Raw genomic sequence first — 25,380 nt, 5'->3', positions numbered from 1 at the left:
ATAAAGAGATTGACTTCCCTAAAGTCACCAGCTTTTTAATAGTAAAACTAGAACTGAAAGCCATGGCTCTTTTGATTCTTAGTGCTCTTTGGACTACACTGTGCTATTGTGCTGTCCAAAGGCTTCTTTGGCATCTCACTAGAAGAATTTACTGGGTAAAATTTTTAGTTACATTATTGGATCAAGTAGTTAAAGCTGTACTGTGTTCTCAAATATTTGTAAAGTATCTTCTGGTGCCATTGAAGAGATAAACAGAACATATTTGTTTGCCCTATAGACAGGGTGTGGGTGAGAGAGAGAGAGAGAGAGAGAGAGAATATGTGTGTGTGCGAGAGAGACAGACTGACACCGACTACTCTATCCCCAAAATCCTCTTTATTCTAGCACAGGAATTCCAAGTTCCAATTCTGCAGTCAGTCCTATTCAGACTATAAGCCTTCTGGGTCAATAGGCTTACACAAATATAAAGGAAACCCAATTTAGTTCTTTGCTTAGAAATATGAACAGTCAAGAAAGAAGCCTTCCAACAGCATGAAACCCAAGATGAACAAGCATTACCTGAAAAACACAAATGAAGAGAACAAAAAGAAAAACTTTATAGATTAAGTGGGTAGTCCTAGGATTCCTGAAAAGGAATTCCACGTGGAACAGAGAAGATAGATAGGAAATAAATAGAAGAAAAATTATCTGAGCTAAATAAAGTTTCAGGTCTTTAGATCAAATGGACCCATTAACTATAAAACAAAATGAACAAACAATAACACACATTTAGATAGTAGTCTCATGAAATTTCAGAGCTAAGGATATAGGGAAATCTCATAAATATTTTTGCAGGGAGAGATGAGAATCACTTTTTAAAAATCAGATTGGTAGACACTTTTATTAATATTGAGTGCTAGAAAATGTGGACCAATGATTTAAATTTCGAGGAGAATTTTAAGACACAACCTATAATTCCGAAGCAGACCTAGTTTGCTGTAAGTGTGGAAGTATACATAAAAGTGTAGTTTACTTCCGCAAACCTTTGGGTGAGGGGGTAGGGGGTAGTGCTTGGGAGAAGCAAAATCAAAAAATCTTACATAAAGGAACTTGAGATTAAGAATCAACAGAAGTATGTGATGAAAAGAAGTACTAGGTAGGCAAACAACTGGGCTGTGAACTAACCCAGAATGTAATTATTTCAAATTAAAACAGAATTCACTGGGGTCTAAACATGTCTTTAAGAACAACATGGATTTTGTTGAGCAAATTCTAATAATAAATTGGAATATGTGAAATGTAATAAAAAGGCAAAAACTTAAGAAAATTAAAGCCTCTTCTGAAAGTCCAAATGTGAAGCAAACGAAAATGTGCCTTATTTTTGAACAGTGAGGTGTAATTCAGTGTCAAGAACATAAACACATTGACATTTGGAATTTAGTAATATAAAATTGCTATTTATTCTCTGAATTTTACCATGCCCCTTGGATGGGCAGTGAATGACACTGTAAGTACTTTTTATTATCCAATTAATGAAAATCAACCAATAGATAAAAACTTAATAAACTGCAAATGATGTAAAACTTAATGTGAAACTTAATTGTATACTCGGCAGTAATGGTATATGATTACATGGGGGAGCCAGAAGAAACTTCCTAAAGTTGATAGAATAAGAAATACAGGTTCAGCTATAATATGTAAAGTTGTAACTAATACAAACTAAATCAGAATGAACAGAGAAGGCGGGAATTAGTGTAAATCTTCTCACTCTTTCGTGTGTGTGTGTGTGTGTGTGTGTGTGACAGAGTCCAGCTCTGTCACCCAGGCTGGAGTGCTGTGGCACGAACTCGGCTTACTGCAACCTCTGTCTCCCAGGCTCAAGCCGTTCTCCTATCTCAGCCTCCCGAGTAGCTGGGATTGCAGGCATGCACTGTCACTACCGGCTTATGTTTTTTTTCTTTTTTTGGATTTTTAGTAGAGACAGGGTCTCACCATGTTGGCCAGGCTGGTCTTGAAACTCCTGACCTCGAGTGATCCACCCGCCTCTGCCTCCTAAAGCGCTGGGATTACAGGTATGAGCTACCACGCCCAGCCCGCTCAATCTTTTATAATGAGGATACACTGATAAGAAATAATGGATTTTTAAAAAATGAGTATGGTAGTAAACACTAGAAGAATTAAAAACAAATGACCCAACGTTGTAATTTCTGAGAATAAGTCTGAGGTTTGGATTGGAATTAGGGAAGAGACTAAAGAAGTTTTAAGTGGTTTTTTTTTTTTTTTTTTTTTTTGTCGTTTTTTGTTTTTTATCAGTTTTGTACCTGTACGTGGTCAGGAAGCCAAATAATTCTACAAATTCCCAGGGGCATTTACTTATTTTTGAATGATTCTTTTGGTGTTTACCTCCATATCTCTAGATAACAGTATTATATTACTACCTCTTACATGTTGACATCCCACTTACAGAAGAGAGCATAGCTGTCTCCCACCAATATCGCACAAATACGCTTCCAGATCCCCCAACTTCCCTGTGTAATTTGCCATATCAGTATCTTTTAAGATATGTCTTTCAGATTAGTCTGATTCCTCAGAGGAGGTTTTCCCAATTAAACCTCTACTCTTATGAGTTGGAGACAGTATCTAGGGAACTGCATTTTTTGAAGTGGACTTTTAACCAATTAGCCTGGCAAGGAGACTTTTAAAAATAGTTGTAACATGTGGTTTGATTTTCTTTTTTTTTCTTTAGATGGATTCTTGCACTGTCGCCCAGGCTGGAGTGCAGTGGTGCGATCTCAGCGCACTGCATCCTGTACCTCCCAGGTTCAAGTGATTCATGTGCCTCAGCCTCCCGAGTAGCTGGGATTACAGGCGCCTGCCACCACCCCCGGCTACTTTTTTGTATTTTTAGTAGAGACTAAAATTTCACTATGTTGGCCAGACTGATCTTGAACTCCTGACCTTGTGATCTACCTGCCTCAGCTTCCCAAAGTGCTGTGATTACAGGCGTGAGACACTGCACTCAGCTGGTTTGACTTTTTTAAAACCATGTCTTGTAATACTTTCATAATAGCAATCTTATTTCTTAAAATATCAAATCCCTCTTGTGGAACTTGATTAATATTTATTTGAATATATGCTTATCACCATTTACATTTTTGTCTTTTCACTGTAGCTCTAATATGTTTTACAGCAGTTTCAGTTGCCTAAAAAACAAAAGCTTTGTTGTTGTTTGGTAAAGTTTTTTTAACTTTGTTGAAACACCTTATTTTATTTACTGCTTGGTAAATAAGGGTCGATTGGGTACATGTTCATATGCTGTGTTGACCTGTAAATGGTTTTATAATCTGTTTTTATAAACTCTTAGAAATAATCTTTTTTGTAAGTCTTAGAAATTCAAACTGGGGTACCCATAATATGAACCTCTTTTTAAAAAAGATTGTATTCATTATTTATAATCAATAATCCTTAAATTTTGTGAGATTTATGACTACATTGACTAGATAATATTGGGGTACATATGGCTGTTCTATGGTATGAAAAATACTGAGTAGGTACTCACCTGAAAAGTTTCTCAGGGACTTACTTATAAACTAGGGAATAATGTGCATTTGTGGAATGTTTCTGGAACAATGTAATATGTCAGCTTTTCTATGAACTTTGAGGATAAGCATGATTTGGATTCTTAGAATAGAAATGACAGGCTGATGATTAGGGAGAGAAAACATGTGTCTGTTCATGTCTAGCTTACACTCAGCAACAGGTAGAGGTGTGACTTTTAAAAGCCCTGAGCTAATTGTACTTTCCAGTCACCAAAAGTTTTATAGGAATATGTGATACTAGCATATGCAAAAACCCACATCCTGTTTTACTGCTCCATCAGGAAGACTTAGTTCACTTGTTAGGGCATTGCTCCGGTGGATCATCAAGATTGTAAGTGTTTAGGATACTGTTTTGGACTATGTTCAGAAATTCATTAGCTAATAGTCACAAATGTTTTTTACACTTTCTCATGGTTTACTTTGCAACTTCAGCTTACAAGGTACCTCTCAAGAACATGAATCCTTTTGATGCATCAAACCATGGATTAAAACATATAGATAGCCTAATTGAGTTGCACTGCTCATTTTTAATAAAATGGCTTTTATGTTAGAATTGGGTTAGAAATAAGTCTGTGTCGTAAAGATAAAATTTTCCAGAATAGTCTTGTGTAGGCAATCTCATTTAGTTCTATGTGTCTTATCAATGTTCAACAGAAAGATCTATGAGAATTACCTATATGTACTTTGATGGAAAAGCCAGGAAGGAAGGTGCTCTTTAGCATTTGAAGCTAGTATGAATTTAAAGCATGGAACTATTTGTTCTGGATTGCCTGGGTTTCAAAGGTTTTAGTTCAGCACTGCCCAGTAGGGCTTTCTGTAGTGAAAGAAATACTCATACATGCTGTGTAACTTGTAGCTACAGTGGCTGATGGGAGTAAAGAAGTGAATATTTAATTTTAGGTAATTTAAATTTAAATAATCATATGTAGAGAGTGAGTGCTTAGATAGTGCTGTGTCTAGTAGTATCAAGAAACTGAGGGGGCCGGGCGCGGTGGCTCAAGCCTGTAATCCCAGCACTTTGGGAGGCCGAGGCGGGCGGATCACAAGGTCTGGAGATCGAGACCACAGTGAAACCCCGTCTCTACTAAAAATACAAAATATTAGCCGGGCGCGGTGGCGGGCGCCTGTAGTCCCAGCTACTCAAGAGGCTGAGGCAGGAGAATGGCGGGAACCCGGGAGGCGGAGCTTGCAGTGAGCCGAGATCGCGCCACTGCACTCCAGCCTGGGCAACAGCATGAGACTCCGTCTCAAAAAAAAAAAAAAAAAAAAAGAAACTGAGGGAAAACAAAAGCAATAAAAAGCACTGCATTAAACTAAATAGGACTTCTGACCCAAATTAGTTTGCTTGGCACAGCTTATAGGCTCTTTACCCTTAATTTGCATCTTTTACTATAATGTCACAATGTCTAACGTCTTCATTTCTGAGCCTTACTAGCTTTTTTTACTAGAATAGTAAGTTCACAGCGTACACTAGAACTGACACTATTTTGATGTCTCTGGTTGATGCCTCCTATCTTCACCTCAACTTTCTTTTTTCGTCTAACTCCAGTACTTTCCACCAGTGAGAAAGGACTCTCATTTGCCCATTGCCCAGTACATTTTTTTTCCATTTGAGAAACTCCTCTAAATTTTTCTAAACTCACAATTATTAAGGCATTTGTTCAATTTACCACCAAAAAAGCCCATACTTCTAAGGGTGTTTTCAAGTGACCCATTGGCACTGTTATACTCTATATCTAGAATCTTATTGGTATTTAAAAATTGCAACTTTACCTTAAAAGTACCAGACATGATTCTTTTTCAAAGAAGAGGTTTTGCAAAAATTTCTTCTTTTAATTCAAAATATTAAAACATTAATATTTAAAAATTTTTTTCTCCGAGTTTATAAACTTCTATTCTCATGTAGCGCAGTTCATCCAGTTTGTGTCTTCAAGCAGAGTAGACTTTTTCCCGCAAAGTCACCTGAATTTTGAGCCCTTTGATCTCACAGATGAAATCCCTGTTTCATCCGTGAAACCCTGTCTCTACAAAAAGTACGAATAATTAGCCAGGCATGGTGGCACACACCTGTAGTCCCAGCTGCTCGGGAGGCTGAGATAGGAGGATCGCTTGAGCCTGGGAGGCAGAGGGTACAGTGAGCCAAGATCACACCACTGCACTCCAGCCAGGGCAACAGAGTGTGACGAGCTATCGTCCTGCATAAGGCATGCCCAGGTAAGATAGAAAATGTTTTAAAACATTGTTACAACTAAGTACCCCCTTTCTAAGTTGTAGTTAGTGAGTGAGTTAGTGAGTTAGTGGACTTTTTTCTTTTCTTTTCTTTTCTTTTTTTTTTTAAAGACAGGGTCTCCCTATATTGCCCAGGCTGGTCTTGAACTCCTGGCCTCAAGAGATCCTCCTGCCTCGGCCTCCCAAAGTGCTCAGATTACAGGCATGAGCCACTGTGCCAGTCCCAGGAAACTCTGATACTGTGGTTTGGATGCTTCATCTTCTTTCAAGGTGAATATTCAGCTTCTCTGTATGTACTAAACTCTGTAATGTGTATGACTTTCTAAAAACCATAACACTCAGGGATTCACATGTAGCTATACTTTGAATACTACTGCAGATTACATAGAATGATATTGCACCCCCAGATTTACCCATAAATGGAGTAATTCATCTTGAATTTTAGACTGTAGTTCTTAACAGGAAATCTAATATATCAAAATTTAAATGGTTTATCATATACAGTGTACTGAGCATAGCTGTCAACATATCACATGAAATGAAGAAAGATATAAGCATTCCTTTAGATGTTTTCTCTAAACCTGCTTTTAAAGACTTTTAGTACTAGTTCAGTACAACAAAAATCTTAAACCTTATAATAATTAGTTCTTTGTAGATGGTAGTAATATGAGTTGGTCTGCATTACCAAGAAACTATTACAAGGAGATCAAAGGGAGATTTTTTTCCCCAGTAAATTGTTATTACATCAAAAATCGACAGGAGTCATGTCAGTAATTTCTTACATTAGAAGAGAGGAAGGAGATACAGTAGGTCATTCTATTTAGGGACTTTTTTTTTAACATTTGTCTTCCTGTTTTGCTGAGAAAGAATCAGTTATTCATCTTTTTTCTTTGTCATTGAGGAGGAAAACGTTACCAGAAGAAGCAGATTCTTAAATTATTATTTCATACAATTTTAGGAAATTGCTTTTGCTGTAAGTCAAGAAACTGTTGAATACCCTGCCAAAAGGAAAACCTTAAATTTCACAATGGGCCATCTGTTTAACATTGAGGTGACCCTGTTTTTTTTTTTTTTTTTTTTTTTAAACAGAGTCTTGTCACCCAGGCTGGAGTGCAGTGGTGCAATCTCGGCTCACTGCAACCTCTGCTTCCTGGGTTCACGCCATTCTCCTGCCTCAGCCTCCCGAGTAGCTGGGATGACAGGTGCATGCCACCACGCCCAGCTAATTTTTGTATTAATTATTATTATTTTTTTTAGTAGAGATGGGATTTCACGGTGTTGGCCAGGCTGGTCTTGAACTCCTGACCTCAATTGATCCTCCTGCCTTGGCCTCCCAAAGTGCTGGGATTACAGGCGTGAGCCACCGTTCCCCTCCTGACCTTTCATTTTGTGTATTTGTTTCAAGAGGGGCAAGAGTCCCTCCTCCCTAGAGTAGGGTCCTTTTCTGTGTTTCATAACACATTGAATGATTTGAGTAACTTGGAAGGCTTTTTCCACCTGCCCCCACTTAGGTTCACAGATTTTTATTTGACTGCTTCTCTTTCACCCCTATATGAAAAAGCTTCCTTTTTGCCCCCATGATAAACCTAAGTAATAGTAACAAAACATTTTTGCATTCTTTCTTGACATGTAAATTTAGTGAATTTCTTTCTTTTGTAGGAGCTTCTTGGGTGTAGAGAGTTGAATCCGTCTTAATAATTTACTAACTCATTCATTTAAAAAATATTAGAAACCCTACTATATGTCAAGTATTCTGCTTGATACTAGATGTCCAGTTGTAAGCAAGCAGATATGATTGTTGCCCTCTGGAATTTCTAATCTAGTTCATGGCACATTATCACCATCACTCTATCAGCATAGGCCCTGCTCTTGTTTTACTTAATTTCTATTTTTTTTCCTCCAACCCCATCCCCTTCTGTAAGCATATACTCTGACATACATACCCTTAGAAATGTATTTGTCTGTTTTGTTTATGTCTGTTTTGCATGTATGTTAATGGTATTATAGATCTGTTTGTACCTTACCTTTCTCACCCAATACCGTTATATTTAATCCCTAGTCACCAGTCATTGCTTCTGACTGTGTTAATTTTCCATTATCTGCATCCAACACATGCTTACTCATTTCCCCAGGTATGGAACCTATATTGCATCTCAGGCCCTGACATAATAATACCTCAGATACACCTTAAGGACCTGTGTAAGTATTTCTTTGTAGCACTTACCCAAGAGAGAGATTCTGGGTCATTGGTAAACACAATGGCTTACCAGGCAGTTTACAGAGATTCCCATTTTCCCTATTCTCACCAGCACTTGATAATACTCAGCTTTCTAATTTTTTCTTTTAGTTTTGATATATTATTTCTTGATTTCTCTGATAGTTGGTGAGGTTGAGCCTTTTTTCGTATACTTGTTAGCCATGTGAATTGCCTGTTCCTATCTTTTGCCCATTGTTCTTGAGTTACCCAATTTTTTCTTGTTTTTGCTGAAGTTCCCTACATTTTAAATATTCTGACAGTTTGGGATGATCAAATCATCCAAAAAAGGACATTTTTCTTTTTTCCTTCTGTTTTTTTTTTTGTTTTTTTTTTGTTTTTTTTTTTTTTGAGACGGAGTCTTGCTCTGTCGCCCAAACTGGAGTGCAATGGCACAGTCTCGGCTCACTGCAACCTCTGCCTCCCAGGCTCAAGTGATTCTCCTGCATCAGCCTCCGGAGTAGCTGGAATTATAGGCACACGCCACCACACCCAGCTAATTTCTGTATTTTTAGTAGAGATGGGGTTTCACCACGTTGGCCAGGCTGGTCTTGAACTCCTGACCTCATGTAATTTACCTGCCTTGGCCTCCCAAAGGGCTAGGATTACAGGTGTGAGCCACCATGCCTGCCCTGACATGTTTCATTTAAGAGAAATCCTTTGTTTGAATGAAGTTAAATCTACCAATGTTTGTCTTTTGTGGATTGTGTAAAAATTAGTTTTGCTCTTTAGGTCTGTAGTCTGCCTGGAATTTGCTTTCTGTATTCCATGATGTAGGGATCCAACCACTTTACCCCATGTGGTAAGTTTTCCCAGCACAATCTACTAAAGAATCCATCCTTTCCTACTGCTTTGAGAAACCAACTGTGTCAGTCCCTAGTCCCATTCACATAGGGGTTCATTCATAAGCTATGTTACTAGGTCTATTTGTTTCTGTACCAGCACCACTCTATCTTTATTACTATGACTTTGTGCATTGTGTCTTAATATCTGGGATGGAAAATTCCCAGCTACCCCACAAATAAATATATATATATATATATATGTGTGTGTGTGTGTGTGTGTCTATATGTACACCTTTGCTCTTTATAGACATTTTCTGGTAACTTCTTTATTAATATATAATTGACATACCATAACACTCAAATATTTAAGGTATAAGTCAATGTTTTTTGTTTGTTTGTTTGTTTGTTTGTTTTGAGACAGAGTCTCGCCCTGTCACCCAGACTGGAGTGCAATGGCACAGTCTCAGCTCATGGCAACCTCTGCCTCCCAGGTTCAAACGATTCTCCTGCCTCAGCCTCTGAGTAGCTTGGATTATAGGCATGCACCACCACGCCTGGCTAATTTTTGCATTTTTAATAGAGATGGGGTTTCACCATGTTGGTCATGCTGATCCTGACCTCGTGATCTGCCCACATCAGCCTCCCAAAGTGCTGGGATTACTGGTGTAAACCACCACGCCTGACAATGTTTTTAATATATATATCCACAGAATTGTGCAACAGTCACCCAAATCAATTTCAGAACATTTTCATTACCCCAGAAAGAAACCTGTTACCCTTTAGCTATTGTTCTCCATCCCTCCTGTTCTCCTTATCCCCAGGCAACCACTAATCTACCCTCTGTCTCCATAGGTTTGCCTATTAGGGACATTTTGTATAAATGGAACCATACGATAAATGGTCTTTTGTGGGCCAGGCATGGTGGCTGCCTGTAATCCCTACATGTTGGGAGGCTGAGGAGGAGGATGCTCAAGGTCAGGAGTTAGAGATCAGCCTGGACAACCTACTAAGAACCATCTCTACAAAAATTTTAAAAATTACCCGTGTGTGGTGATGCATGCCTGTAGTCCTAGCTACTTGCAAGGCGAAGGTGGGAGGATCACTTAAGGGCAGGAGTTTGGGAGATTACAGTGAGCTTTAGTCACACTAGTGCACACCAGCCTGGGTGACAAAAGGAGAGCCTGTTTTCTTACAAAAGAAAAGAAAAGGGGGAAAAAAAGCTCTTTTATGGCTGGCCCCTTTCATGTAGCAGAGTGTTTTGAAAGTTCATATTGTAGCATGCATCAGTATTTTGTTTTTATTGCCAAATAGTATTCCATTTTTATGGGTATATATACTACATTTTGTTTTGTTTTTGTTTTCTTTTTTTTGAAATGGAATCTCAACTCTTTTGCCCAGGCTGGAGTGCAGTGGCTCGATCTCAGCTCACTGCAACCTCCACCTCCTGAGTTCAAGCAATTCTCCCGTCTCAGCCTCCCAAGTAGCTGTGATTATAGGCATGCACCACCACACCAGCTAATTTTTGTATTTTTAATAGAGACAGGGTTTCACCACGTTGGCCAGGCTAGTCTGGAACTCCTGAACTCAGGTGATTCGCCCACGTTGGCCTCCCAAAGTACTGGAATTACAGATGTGAGCCTCTGTGCCCGGCCTACATTTTGTTTATCCATTCATCAGTTGGTGAACATTTGGATTGCTTACATTTTTCAGCTATTGTGAATAGTGCTGCACATGCACTTACAAGTTTTTGTGTCGACATGGGTTTTCCTTTCTCTTGAGAGTAGAATTGCTTTGTCAATTGGCAACTATGTTTAAGTTTTTGAGGAAGTATCAGACTGTTTTCTAATGTGACTGTACCATTTTTCTTCCCATCAGCAGTGTATGAGGGTTCCAATTTCTCCACCTGCTAGATAACCTTTATTATTATGTCTTTTTGATTATAACTATCTTAATGGAGATGAAGCTGTATCTCTTTGTGGTTTTGATTTCCATTTCCTTAATAACTGATGATGTTAAGCATCTTTTCACATGCCCATTGGCGATTTGTATATCTTTTGGAGAAATGTCTGTAAATCCCTTTGCCTATTTATTAATTGGGTTATCCTTTTATTTATTTATTTATTTTTTTGAGACGGAGTCTTGCTCCGTTCCTCAGGAGTACAGTGGCGTGATCTCAGCTCACTACAACCTCTGCCTCCCGTGTTCGAGTGATTCTTCTGCCTCAGCCTCCCAAGTAGCTGGGAATACAGGCACATGCCACCATGCCCGGCTAATTTTTTGTATTTTTAGTAGAGGAAGGGTTTCACCATGTTAGCAGGGATCTCCTAACCTCGTGATCTGCCCACCTCAACTTTCCAAAGTGCTGGGATTACAGGCTTGAGCCACTGCACCCGGCTGTCCTTTTATTGTTGAATTGTAAAGGTTATTTGTATTTTCTTACATTCAGTAGGTTGTCTTTTCATTATCCTTGTGTCTTTTGAAACATGAAAGTTTTTAATTTTGGAGTCTGATTTATCTATTTTTTTTTTCTTTGTTACTTGTGCTTTCAGTATCTTTTCTAAGGAAACATTTTATAACCCAAGGTCACAAAGATTTATGCCTATATTTTCTTCTGAGAACTTCATAGTTAGATCTTACATTTAGTCTTTGACTCATTTTGAGTTGGTTTTTGTATTTGGTGTGAAGTAAGAGTAAAATTTAATTCTTTTGCATGTGGATATTAAGTTGCCCTAGCACCATTTGTTGAAAACACTTCTTTCACCGTTGAATTGTTTTGGCCCTCTTGTCAAAAATCAGCTGACCATAAATGTCAGGTTTATTTCTGGATTCTCAGTTCTATTCCTTAGATATATTTGTCTGCCCTTATGCCAATACCATTCTCTCTTGATTACTGTTGCTTTTTATTATAAGTTTTGAAATTGGAAAGTGTGAATCCTCCAACTTAGTTTTTCTTTTCAAGATTGATTTGGCTATTGTGGGTTCCTTGAGGTCCCGTATGAATTCTCTGCATTTTGTTTTTCTTGATTATAAGTGGAGGAGTCTTTTTTCTTAATTATTATTATTTTCTGTAGACCTTTATGCTTTTATGTAAATTTTATAATCACTTTTGAGTTACTCAAATTTCTGCTGGAATTTTGATGGGAATTACCTTGAAATTTTCATTTTTGGAGAGTTGACATTCTCAATGCTATTAAGTCATTCTTTCCATTTTTTAATGTTCTTATTTAAAATTTTTCTGCATAAAGGTTTTCTACATTCTATTTTATATTAATTCCTAGATAGTTGTTTTGGTTGTGGGTACGATCTTATTTATTATTTTTTTAACTATAGTTTTAGTTGTTTAATGCTAGCTAACATTGAACTGTACCAACTTTCCCTAAGTTCATGCATTTGCCAAAATTGCTGAGAATTCTCATTGGTTTTAATACTTTCCAGATTCTTTTGGTTTTCTATCAAGGTGATTACATCATCTACCAAACATATTGTTTTGTCCCTGTATATCTGTTAAGAAAACCATGTGATTTTTTTTCTTTTGTTCATTAATGTGAATTACTTTGGTTTAACATTGGAAGATTTATCATTCTTGTCTTTCAGTTTGATTTTGTATTTTGTATTTATATATACTTTACATGTTTCTTTTTTGTAAAGTTTTTAAGGTTTTTTTCATGCATGTTCAAAGTGAAATGGACTTACAGTTTTATTTACAGTTCTAAGTTTTGGGGTAAAGTTATAATATCTTCAGAAAGCAATTGTTGAGCAGCATTCATTTTCTGGAATAACTTCACTTAAAGTATTTTAAATGAAGGTGGTCTTTAATTTCCATTTGAAGTTCTCATGGTTATTTGCATATCCTAGCCTTTGTGCCAATTTTGTACTTTTATATTAAGAAATGCATGAATTTTGTCTAGGTTATTTATTGACACATGATATTCTTTCATTTCTAGAAACTATGTCTGTAGCTCAAAGTCCTTTTTCCTTTAGTACATTATTTTGTTTATTTTGCTTATCTCTTTCTTGTGATCAGTCTTGTCTGAGTACCCTTTCTACAAAACAATAGTTATGAGTTTGGGTTACATAGTCATTCTGTCACATATCAGTTCCATTGATCATATTTGTGACATTAGGCAACTTATATAACTCTTCTGTGCCTCTGTTTTCTCTGTTTCAAAATGGGTGTAGTAATAGTCCCTACAGCAGAGGATTGTTGAAAGGATTAATGTGTGACAAGTGTTTAGAATAGTGCCTGACACTTTGTAAGTGTTCAGTTAATACTATCTGCTATTAGTGGTAGTGGAAGCCTTTTCTTAAAATCAGCTGTTGGTTTTCCATTGCTTTTTGTTCTTTGTTGTGTTGATATCTGTTTTTAATTTTCTTTTTCTTGTTTCTTTGTGCTTACTCTCTCCTTAAGTCGAACACTAATATTTAAAGCTAGATTTTTGTAATGGATAATTATAACTCCTTTAGATGTGCCCTGCACTATCACTTTTCTGATGATTATGTCTGACTTATTAAGAGTCATGCTTATATTCATGCTTTTCTTCTGTGTCTTAAGCTTATCAGTATCAGTAGCATTCTCAACAAGTCAGGTACCCCAGCACATTTTTACCTCTTAAATAGTACCTCTTTTGTCAATCCTCTTCATATGCATATTCACCAAAGTTTTTATTCTGGATTTTTAGGGATATACTTTGTTGTCTTCACCCTCCTTGCTTCCATTGCTCACTTGTACAAAAAACATTGTATTAACTATTCTCCTTTATTTCTCATATCTCAGATATCTCATAGAATTCCCTTGGGGTTTGGGGGTTTTTTGTTTCTTGTTATTGTTGAGACAGGCTCTCACTCTGTAGCTCAGGCTGGAGTGTAGTGGCTTAATCACAGCTCACTGCAGCCTCGACCTCCCAGACTCAAAGCAGTCCTCCCACTCCAGCCACCCCAGTAGCTGAGACTACAGGCACACACTACCATGCCCGGCTAATTTTTGTATTTTTTATAGAGATGGAGTTTTGCCATGTTGCTCAGGCTGGTTTTGAACCCTGGGCTCAAGCAATCCTTCTATCTCGGCCTCCCAAAGTGTTGGGATTATAGGTGTGAGCCACCGTGCCTGGCCTTCCCTTGGATTTATCTCCTTTCCTCCTTGCTGGGGTTTTTCAAAGAGAGACTTGATTTGGTTAAATCTTACAAGTTTTTGTGGGCCTGCAGATCTCTCTCTCTCTCTCTTTTTTTTTTTTTTGATAGAAACAATGTTTTCCTATGTTGCTTAAGTGGTCCTCCCACCTTGGCCTCCCAAAGTGCTGGGATTACAGGAGTGAGCCACCACACCCAGCCCAGATACCTTTATCCTCATATTAAAACTGTATTTTTGTTCTGTGTACAATACTAGGTTAAAAGTTTGATTTCTTCTTTAGCTTAAAATTATCTCTTCTTGTCTTTTGGCTTCCAGTGTTGATATTTGAAAGTCATATGTTCATCTGATCTTGTTCATTTGTAAGTAGTTTGTTGTTTTTTGGTACACTTTGAGGTGTTTCAGTCTGTTTTTCCCCCTTTAATTCTGAGAAATTCTTGGATAGTCTTATCTTTATTTTCTCCTTTATTTTTTTCCTGGAACTTCTATAGTACAGTTAGTGATATTTCTACTTCTTATTATCTATTAAATTTTCTTATTTTCTATCTCTTAATTCCCACACACAAAAAATTCCATATTTGTAAATTACTCAGCCTGATCTTTTAGCTCACTGATGTGCTTTTCAGCTGTTACTGCTCAGGCAATCCACTGTGCCTGGCCCTACATGAGTTTTATAAGAACAAGTTGGACTTGAAATTATCTACGTTTAACAAGCTATTTCAGTTTTACATATATATAATTTATATGTAAATATATAAAATATATAATATATAATATATTATAAATAAATAATTATATATTATATATAAAATATATTTTTTTTACAGAATAAAATATTTTTCTTCAGTAACTTGCTCACACTATACTAAAATGTAGATTTGTTTGTTTTGTTTATACTTTTTGTGAAAATTTTCAGACTTACATTATTCAATTAAATTTTGAGAGTAGGTCTGTGTCGCTGCCCTATACCAGGCCTGTTTTGGAAAGTGATCATTTGCAAGCTGTTGTCATTAAATAAGCCCCAGTTATCTGACTTTTGGGCAGTGGAAGAGGGAATCATTCTGTCAGCATTAAGGAAGTGAAGCTGTCATTAAACTAGACCCTGGCACTGCAGTTTTTCTCCTTTCTGCTTCTTTCCTTTGGTGTTCATCCCCAGAAGCTTCTTCACAGCCTTATATGTGTTCAACCAGCCAGGTTTATTTCAAAAGTTGTTTATTATAGTTTATAAAAGCTTTTCTGCTAGGTGCGGTGGCTCACGCCTGTAATTCCAACAGTTTGGGCGGCCAAGGCAGGCAGATTATTTGAGGTCAGGAGTTCGAGACCAGCCTGGCCAGCATCATGAAACTCCATCTCTACTAAAAATACAAAAATTAGCTGGGCATGATGGTGTGTGCCTGTAATCCCAGCTACTGGGGAGGCTGAGGCAGGAGAATCGCTTGAACGTGGGAGGCAGAGGTTGCAGTGAGCCAAGATCGCGCCACTGCACTCCTGCCTAGGCGATAGAGTGAGACTTCGTCTCAAAAAACAATCAAAAAACAACAACAAAAGTTTTTCTGGCTAAGAGATAAATTATAAGATTATAGTCTAGATATGTACCATTTACTTACTAAGCTTTTAAAAAGGCTATTGTGGCTCAGCAGTCAATGGTATATGAGGTCATTGGGGTTGAGAAATAACCATAGACTGATACTAAACAAATAGCATTGATATTATACCTTGTACCTCATCATCTTTCTGCAGGTCATTTCCTCCTCTGTAACAGACCCTTTGAGTCCCTTCACTTCCATCTTCTTCAACAGGCACTTTATCCTCCTGACCAGGATAGTAAATTTGTAGCCAAAGTCTATAGTAAACGTCACTAATTTATCACATATCATTGGGCGGCTAAGCCCTGCATATGCCTTAGAATCATTCTCAGCACAACACTTCAGGAAGGCCTCAATTAAAGGTGACAGATGACACCTCATTGTTATTTCTGTCCTATTTCTTATTCCAACCAGAGTAAGCCATTAACTTATTCAGGCAGTATTTTGAAGGCTAAAAAGGAATAAAGGTAGAAAGCAATTAAAGCATTTCCTAATATCCAAGATGTTTTTCTGCCCTTCCCTCACCTTTTATTATTCCCTTGCCTTTTATGTTATTATACCTACCCTTGTTTCTCTCTTCCTGTGCTTTTTTCTGCTGCTGCTTATAAACACATTTATGTTGAACTTTATAGGATATATTCGATTTTTAGTGAGTGAAAAGGGCATTTTTTCCCCCAGATATTCTCAACCATTTAGTCACTCTCTTGAGTTGTTTTCATCCCATTTTTGGTATAATAATGTACTTTTTTTTTTTCCTATTCTTATATTTAGATTTTTTTTTTTTTTTTTTTTGGAGAAAATTGGATGCCACCAAACCTGTAAGGTGTTGATTTTAAATGCCTTTTCCCTGGAACTAAGCAATGGCCTAATTCTGCTAAAAAGAGACAGGAGTTTGAAAAAGGACAAGATGGAAAGAAATACTGATAGAACAAACAAGTATTAATTAATTTTTTGTCCGTCAGTTAAAGTGTGATGATATGCCCATCACTCATTGTATGATAGACCTTCACTACACCAACATTTGATATTCACAACCAAGTCCTTCAGTGTAGGTATTGGCCTTGTTTACTTATGAAGAAAATGAGAGTCAAAGAGATAGTTTGCCCAAGGACATACAGCTGGTAAACGGTAAGTGGTAGAGTTAGGATTTTACCCCAGCTTCCTAACTTTAAACTTTGTACTCTTTCTCTTCCAAACATTTAGAAAAGTTTACCTTTAGTAGATTTTACCTTTTTTCCACAATAAACTTTATATTATAGCCTTTTTAGTTTGGGCAGTAATTACATACATACATGCATGCATGCATACTTAACATACACTTTAATGTTCTATAGGTTATTTGGACCACTGGCACTGTGACCAAAGTGATAGTATTCTGAGCGTGTTCTGAATCTGTGAGGTCAGTATAGCCCAGTAACATAGTGTAGTGACAGCCTGGGGTCAAATCCTGGCTCCAACACTGCCTCATCTTGTGCAAGTTTCCTTTCTCATGCCAACTTACACAGTTGTTTTGAGAATTAAACAAAGTAATACACATAGAGCATTTGGCACAATGTCTGACAAATAGTTTCATAAATGCTATTATTATGTATTCACTTTATGCTAAATCCCTAGCTTCTCCATGAAGTTCTGAGAAGTTTTGCTGAGTTACATAGAAACTACAGACTACACTAAAGATATGTCATACCTTCAGTGTTATTTGTAAAGAAATGGCAAATATTACCTTTATCATTTTTGACATTTTTGTTAAATGAGATAATAATCACTGCTATTTGAAACCTGTCATATAGTGTTTGAGTCTGTCTGCTGGTCAGGAATATTTGCCTCACCCCAGGATTTAAAGTACTTCTAGAAAGAAGCCAAAGGCCAGGTGCGGTGGCTCACGCCTATAATCCCAGCACTTTGGGAGGCCGAGATGGGTGGATCACCTGAGGTCAGGAGTTCAAGACCAGCCTGACCAACATGGAGAAACCCCCATCTCTACTAAAAATACAAAATTAACCGGGTGTAGTGGTGCATGCCTGTAATCCCAGCTACTCCAGAGGCTGAGGCAGGAGATTCTCTTGAACCGGGAGGCGGAGGTTGTGGTGAGCTGAGATCGTGCCATTGCACTCCAGCCTGGGCAACAAGAGCGAAACTCCATCTCAAAAAAAGAAAAGAAAGAAGCCAAAAATCTGTTTGGAATCATACCTAAAATAGTAATAGTCATTAACCACCAATAAAATTTACCCATGTCTTTGTTTTAACTTTTTATTGTACGAGAATGTAGAATCTACATTCAGTTATTAAAATATTTACTATCTCCTTTTGTTTTTCAGAGCATGAATAATCTTTCATTTAGTGAACTATGTTGCCTCTTCTGCTGTCCACCTTGTCCAGGGAAAATTGCTTCAAAATTAGCATTTTTGCCACCTGATCCAACTTACACACTGATGTGTGATGAAAGCGGAAGCCGTTGGACTTTACATCTATCCGAACGAGCAGACTGGCAGTATTCTTCTAGAGAAAAAGATGCTATTGAGTGTTTCATGACTAGAACCAGTAAAGGCAACAGAATTGCCTGTATGTTTGTACGTTGCTCACCCAATGCGAAATACACTTTACTCTTCTCACATGGAAATGCTGTTGATCTTGGTCAAATGAGCAGCTTTTACATAGGACTAGGATCACGGATTAATTGTAATATATTCTCATATGATTATTCTGGATATGGTGCAAGTTCCGGGAAACCCACAGAGAAGAACCTCTATGCAGACATTGAAGCTGCTTGGCTTGCTCTTAGGACAAGGTAAATTGTAGTTGGAAATTATTTTTCATACTCGTGGTGGTTAGCTAAAAATACCATGTGTAAGAATAGAGTAAAAGCTGTTTTTATTATACATAACTGCTATATAGAGGTTATGTTTACTTTTATGTTCCTGTAATAATTAATATTTTAGACAGCAATTTTAAATTTCACATAATAGCAAAGCAGAGTTTTTAAAGACAGTTTCAGGTTTGTCTACATTAATACATGTATATATGTATGATTTTTTTTTTTTTCACTTAAATCCTTAGCTGGATGTCCATGGTGCATGCCTGTAGTCGTTTTTACTTAAGAGGCTAAGGCAGGGGAATCACTTGAGGCCAGGAGTTTGAGGCTGCAGTGAGCTATGATCGTGCCACTGCACTCCAGCCTCAGTGACAGAGTGAGACCTCGTCTCTTAAAAAGTTAAAAAAATAAATAAATCCAGTGACAAATGTTTCGTTTTGTAAGCTTTCTTATTGGAGTGTGATATAAAAAAATGTTTATTCAAAGCTGCAGCCTTTCAAGGCAATGAGAGAAAATACTGACTTAGCTAATTATTCACTTGATCTATCATCAACAGTATGAGGCTGGATTGCTTTCTATTAAAATCCTAAGCCAAGATTTGCATTATTTTATGTGATTACTTCTTGAGAGGTACAACTTAAAGATACCTTATTGGAACTATCTTTCAAGTATTCATTCTATAAAAATGAGATTTTACTTTATATTCTTCATTGCTAAAATTGAGAGAGATGGTATCAAGTTTAAAAAAATTTTTTAGGCTGGGTGCGGTGGCTCACGCCTGTTGTCCCAGCACTTTGGGAAGCCAAGGCAGGCAAATCACAAGGTCAGGAATTTGAGACCAGCCTGGCCAACATGGTGAAACCCCATCTCTACTAAAAATACAAAAATGTCTGGGCGCAGTGGCTCATGCCTGTAATCCCAGCACTTTGGGAGGCCGAGGCAGGTGGATCACAAGGTCAGGAGTTCAAGACTAGCCTGGCCAAGATGGTGAAACCGCGTCTCTACTAAAAATACAAAAATTAGCTGGGTGCAGTGGCATGTGCCTGTAATCCCAGCTATTTGGGAAGCTGAGGCAGGAGAATCGCTTGAACCTGGGAGGCGGAGGTTGCAGTGAGCCGAGATCACACCACTGCACTCCAGCCCAGGTGACAGAGTGAGACTCTGTTTCAAAAAAAAAAAAAAAAAATTAATGTTATGATAAATTGTTTAATAAAATTTTCTTACTGTTCAGTTATTCTTTGATTATATAGCAGCATACATTTTTGGGGAACTAGAAATTGCATTAATCTTTTCTAGTCGCCAAGATACCTAAACGTTTTTCTTGAAAAATCACAATTTGGTAGACTTCAGTGTATTATTAGTCAGGTTAGTGTACAATAAACAGATAACCTTAATATAGGCTGTTCTTTATATTATATGAAAATAAAACATCTGACTTCCAGAATGTTTTTGACTGAACCTATAGGATATAAAGAAAACTTACTCTTTCTAATTTAATGTTTAAATATTAAAGATTTGATTTAGTCAGGAAGAATTTCCTCAATTTTAATAATAATGAAGTAGTTAATAATATTAAAGATATATAAAAAATCTTTAAAATTATTTTTCCCTCCAAAGAAATGTAGTAAAGTTATGCTCTCATAGCAAAGTTCTACATAAAAGGGATTCTTAAAATCAATTGGAATTATATAAAAACATAAATATGGGGAATAAGGAAAAAAAGATGGCAAGTAGTAGGTAGAGTTGATGGGGGTTGGTAAAATTATTGTCTAATTGATAAATTTAAAAACTGCTTTAAATAAAAATCTTTTTAGGTATATTGATATGAGTTACATCAGGCCTTAAAACAAAACAAAACCTGAGTGCCCACTTTTTAGAGCCAGCCAGTTGAATAACGTATAATAACTGTAAGAAAGTATTATAATTAAAACAAAATAACTTTATTGAGCGATAAAGTTCACACTTTTAAAGTTTAACTTCAGTGGAATAATGAAGTTTTAAAGGGTGCTAAGTTAAAACTGATAGCCTTCATTATTAGTGCTTCCCAGTAACAAAAAAGGGTCACTTTACTCAAACAAAACATGTTAGTATTGGGTTCAGTGTTCTGTGTCTTTGTGAAAAAAATCCCATTTTTTAAGTGGTCAACTTACTGGTTTTTTTTTTTTATCTTGGCATTTATCAATTTGAAGAAAACTTTCAAAAATGATTTTCAGTCTTGATTAATTTTTTTAACATATTTGATAGCCAGTGTTAATGAGGAATGGGCAGATTTCACCGATAATCCCACATACTATTTTAGCACTTACATTTTAGAATTTTAGACTTCTGTTTTCTTTCATGTTGAACCCAAAATATAGTTGTAAGAGTTTCATAAGTATAGGTACTTTAGGAAATGTAACTTCTCTGAGCCTGTGTTTCCTCATCTGTTTAATGAAGAGATTGAATTAAATGATCCCCAAGATCTTTTCCAGTTCTGGAATTCTGTCATCTAATGAAATGTGTGTGATTAGAAGACATGCCTTTTATTTTATTTACCTGATTAAAAGTTAGGACTTAAGTAACCAGGAGAGAGAAAATAAATAATGAACTTAAATAAACTTAAACTTAAATTTGTTTAATGATGTCCTTTTTGGGAAAATTGAATATCCGTAATAACTCCAATTTCTGACCTTCTGATGGACCAAAAGAAACTCAGGGCCTGGCATTCACTGTGCACCTTTCCCACAAAGTCCTTGAGCTCCTCATCTGTGGGCTTCAGAGGTAAAAAACACTGAACCTGGTAGTCAGTATACCTGAGTTCTAATTATAGAGCTGTCACCTACTGGTGACTTTGAAGGTCTGCTCATTAGGCAGCTGGAGTCTATATTAAATGGTCTCTAAACTCCTTTCTAGCTCATACTGTTAGGCAGTTGTTACTCTTGTGAGTCCCCTAATGCTTAATTGTCAGCTACCTCTGCAACTCTATCCTCAAGCATTGTCATTGCTAGCTATAGCCCAGATTTCATGATTGCCACCAACAATGCTGATATTCAACTGACAGCAACAATGCAACCTCAAGAATTGTGGTTATGCTGCAAATGTTCATTCTCCTAATTTCTTCATTCATTTGAAATATGTGCAACTAGGTCTGTTGTAAAGAAAAAAGCTTTTCTGAGTTTGCTAATATTTAGAGTCAATTTGGAGTAGACAGAGCCCCACTTTCTGTGTCCTTTCCAAATGCTTGTGTAGTCCTGACTTGAAGAAACTATGTGGGGAGACCTGTGTTACTACCTGTATAGTTGAAATAGTATTATGCCCCTGGAAGAGAACACAGGGACAGTTTGCCTCCCTCTTTCCTGGTGAAGATTCAGATTCTCAGAAAGATATTTTACCTTTGCAAAAGATTTCCAAAAGAAGCTGTTGTGGTCTTAGCTGCCAGAGTGACTGCTGTGTGCCTTCTAAGTGGAAAGCTGTATTTAATGTCACTGTAACCTTGAACCCCACATTCATTAGCTCAGGTAGCACTGCACTTGGACTTGCAGTAGTTTACTTTTGGGATGATTATACTGTAGACAAGTAGCAAGCAGTTCCTTGAACATACTAGGTACCCAATAAATATTTATTGAGTCAATGAGTTTTCATCTATTTAAACCTGCAGCCATTTTAAAGGGATTAAAATAGTACCTTGAGATTTTAGCATAAAGTCTATTCATAAATAACTGGACCATGTGGTGTTTGGAATTCTTTTTTATCTTTTCAACCATTAGTCCATTTCTACAACTAAGGAAAGACAAACTTTAAGAAAAATCATAAAATCATAATTTGCCCTTGACTAAAACCATACATATAGTTTATTCATTTCATACCGTAACTATATGTAACAGTTCATCAATATGACCAGTTTTGGAAATTAAAATGAGCTGCTCCTGATGTGTGGAGAAATAAATAATTTTTCTTACATTGAACAGAAAATAAATATGACCTATTCATTCAACATCAGTTCATTAAAATATTAGTGATATGCCCCAAGCTCAGTCAACAGTATGCTAGGTTGAAATACTACAGTGTAATAAATTATTTAATAAATTTATTTCTTAAGATTGAAATTTTAAAATACCTCAGCAATTATTTTTCCAAAAGATGAAATAGAAACACATGAAATAAACTGATGATACAGACTTTATTGTAATGTTAAAAATAACAGTAATAGCCAAGAAATTTAAATTTAAAAAATGGATTAGTTGACATTGTCTTATTCTAAGATCAAATCCTTTGGAATGATGGAACATTTCATACCACTCCAACTTTTTTGTTTTTAACGCCTGAACTTTGTAGATATGGCATTCGCCCTGAAAATGTGATTATATATGGCCAAAGTATAGGGACAGTACCGTCTGTGGATCTTGCTGCTCGATATGAGAGTGCTGCTGTTATTCTTCATTCTCCTCTGACCTCGGGAATGCGAGTTGCCTTTCCTGACACCAAGAAGACCTACTGTTTTGATGCATTCCCAAAGTAAGTAGCAGTATTCAAAATAGTTCAATTCCAAGAAACTTAGGAATTTTTTCATCATTTAAAGTATTCATGACATAGTTCACTCAACCATAAGTTTCTATTTTACATATATTAGCACATATACATTATGAAAAATTAATTTGTAAAGAGGGTATTAGCTGGTGACCAGTCAGAAGGCTGAAATGTTTGAGGAGTAGTAATCCAGATGAAAATTGCTGAGGGCCTTACACCTCAGGTGGTGGCACTAGTATTGGAGACAAGGGAATGAGTTTGAAAGAAAGATTTGACAGAACTGAGTGTCAGACTTGGACGTAGGATGCTAAAGAGAAAAACTTGAACATGACTACCATGTTTCTGCCCTGAGGTGCTAATGGATGGTGCCATCCAGTGAAACACTTGATGTTAGAGAAAAACAAGTAGAGGTTAAAATGAGTAAATATCTGATTAATGATATCTAATTTACAAAAGTGAATTGAAAAAAGTTGAATCTTAAATTAACTAGATTAGTAAGTATTGCTGCCACAAAACCCGCCAACATACTTAGATGTATTTGAAAGAAAAGTAGCTACTTTTCCTTCATGCTTTTCAAGACAGGAGGTAGTTCCCACCTACTCTTCATAGTTGGAAAAAATTAATGGACTATTTTTCTCAAAGAAGTAGAAGACAAGAAATAAGCTGGCAAATTTTAGTTTTCTTTCCTTTCTCCAATTGGCAACAATACAAAGGATTTTTTTGTGAATGGCCGATGGGCCTAAGGCAAAGTCATCACATGGTTCTTTATAAAGAATAGCAAAGATTATTTTAAAAACACATTATTTTCATCACTAGCCAGTAATGGATCACTTTAGTAGGGAAAGTATGTGAACACATGATCTTATCACAAGGGCAAACTGGGCGTGTTTGGGTTTTTATTTTGTTTTGGGTTTATTTTTGTTTCAGGTAATGTAGGTATAGGCATTACACTGCCTCTGTCTAGCTGAATGGTAAAAATGATAGGGATGTATCTGAGTATCCCTATATCAGTGTTGTTGCCAACTTATATCTCTGTCTAGCTCTCTCTTTCATTTCTGGTGCACCAACAGAGAGCAACACTAAAAATAAACTGTTTGACCAGGCACAGTGGCTCACGCCTGTAATCCCAGCACTTTCAGAGGCCGTGGTGGGTGGATCACTTGAGGCCAGGAGTTCGAGACCAGCCTGGCCAACATGGTGAAACCCTGTCTCCACTAAAATTACAAAAATTAGCCAGGCGTGGTGATGCACGCCTGTAATCCCAGCTACTCGGGAGGCTGAGGCATGAGAATCCCTTGAACCTGGGAGACAGAGATGGCAGTGAACCAAGATGGTGCCACTGCACTTCAACCTGGGTGACAGAGCAAGACCCTGTCTCAAAAAATAAAAATAAACTGTTTGAAAAAGATAATATATTTCTTTTTTTTATTCAAGTTTTAATTCCTCTACCTCTGAACCTCTTTCTGACAGCAGATAGTAAACCCAAGTATTTATTCTTACCAAATGCAGCCTTAGATTATTTCATTGATGGTTTTTTCCTTGTCAAAATTCCATTTTCATTTTATGTTATTTATAATATCTTTCTCTAAGGATTCTTAAAAAGAATTGTTTGTCTGTGTAGTTTCTGTCTCCTCCAAGTTGCCAAGTGTTTTTTTTTTAAAAAGTGTTTGTTTTGATTCCTGTGTTATTTGAAGTGTTCTCCTCTCATGTCTGATAACTTTTGGTTGCCTGCTTATATGTAAGTAAAGGAACTGATCAACTTTTTACTCTTACATATAAGCCGGCAATCAAGATTTAGCAGATCAACTAAAGGGCTGCTCTGATATAATCTCCAAAAAAGGCTCTTTCTAAAAGTCCCTCCTTGAGGACAGTGGCCTGACTACCAGCATTCTGGGAGCCACATAGGGAAAATGGGTTCATAGTAGCCAGTATGTAAATGTGTATGTGTCCGTTGTCTCTATGATACCTCTGTTCTAAACTCTGGGAGTCTTTTAGTCCACAGACATTCCAGTCTTGGGGGCAGACAGTTTCCGGGTATATGAATAGGCAAAAGGAACTGGGAAGGGGAGGCTAACTTTCTTACACAGACTTTGAAAAAATCCTGTATATTTCAGTCACCCCCTTCATCACCATGGTAATTCCTTAACTTTCTGGGGTATTCTGTGGTATAAATTGGTTTCGTTCATCACTTTATGGTCTATCTGCCTAAAATTGTGTTTTCTTCTCTCCTTTTGATAAATTATTTCACACATTAATCTTTCCAGCTCCAACATTTTATTATATTTTAGTACATTCTCTTTGTTTTTGTATCTTTATCCTCAAACAAGAACAAAAACATAAAACATTTTGCTATCATTTTAGTAGGAGACTAGGAGAAAGAATATAGTGAGTGCAAAAAGTGAAATTAGCGCATACTTGAAATGGTTCTTAAGTTTTCTCCTCTTCTGGACACCTAAGTTTCTCTGTGCCAAAAGTCAACATTGTAGAAAGGTACAGTAGAGTGAC

The 25,380-nt window shown here is 36.8% G+C and overlaps 1 protein-coding gene across 9 annotated transcripts in view; it reads left to right on the top strand.

Moving 5' to 3' along the window:
* ABHD17B (abhydrolase domain containing 17B, depalmitoylase) overlaps window positions 1–25,380 on the top strand; it is an 85,411-nt gene that overhangs the window by 20,601 nt on the left and 39,430 nt on the right. For 3 of the 9 annotated variants that reach the window (XM_077966207.1, XM_001092156.5, XM_077966211.1), the window contains exons 2-3: window positions 17,876–18,345; window positions 22,684–22,863. In XM_077966207.1, coding sequence (XP_077822333.1) covers window positions 17,879–18,345; window positions 22,684–22,863 — 647 coding nt within the window. In that variant the 5' untranslated portion in view covers window positions 17,876–17,878. Of the gene's footprint in view, window positions 1–5,918; window positions 6,078–7,939; window positions 8,007–8,793; window positions 8,864–16,891; window positions 16,957–17,875; window positions 18,346–22,683; window positions 22,864–25,380 lie in introns of those variants that run through there. The other 6 variants (XM_028835240.2, XM_077966209.1, XM_077966212.1 and 3 more) reach the window with 6 other exon arrangements.

This window comes from Macaca mulatta, chromosome 15 (genome assembly GCF_049350105.2).
Source record: "Macaca mulatta isolate MMU2019108-1 chromosome 15, T2T-MMU8v2.0, whole genome shotgun sequence".
NCBI classification, from domain to species: domain Eukaryota; kingdom Metazoa; phylum Chordata; class Mammalia; order Primates; family Cercopithecidae; genus Macaca; species Macaca mulatta.
Note: the sequence above shows the minus strand (reverse complement) of the source record. Positions and strands in the feature narration are given on the sequence as shown.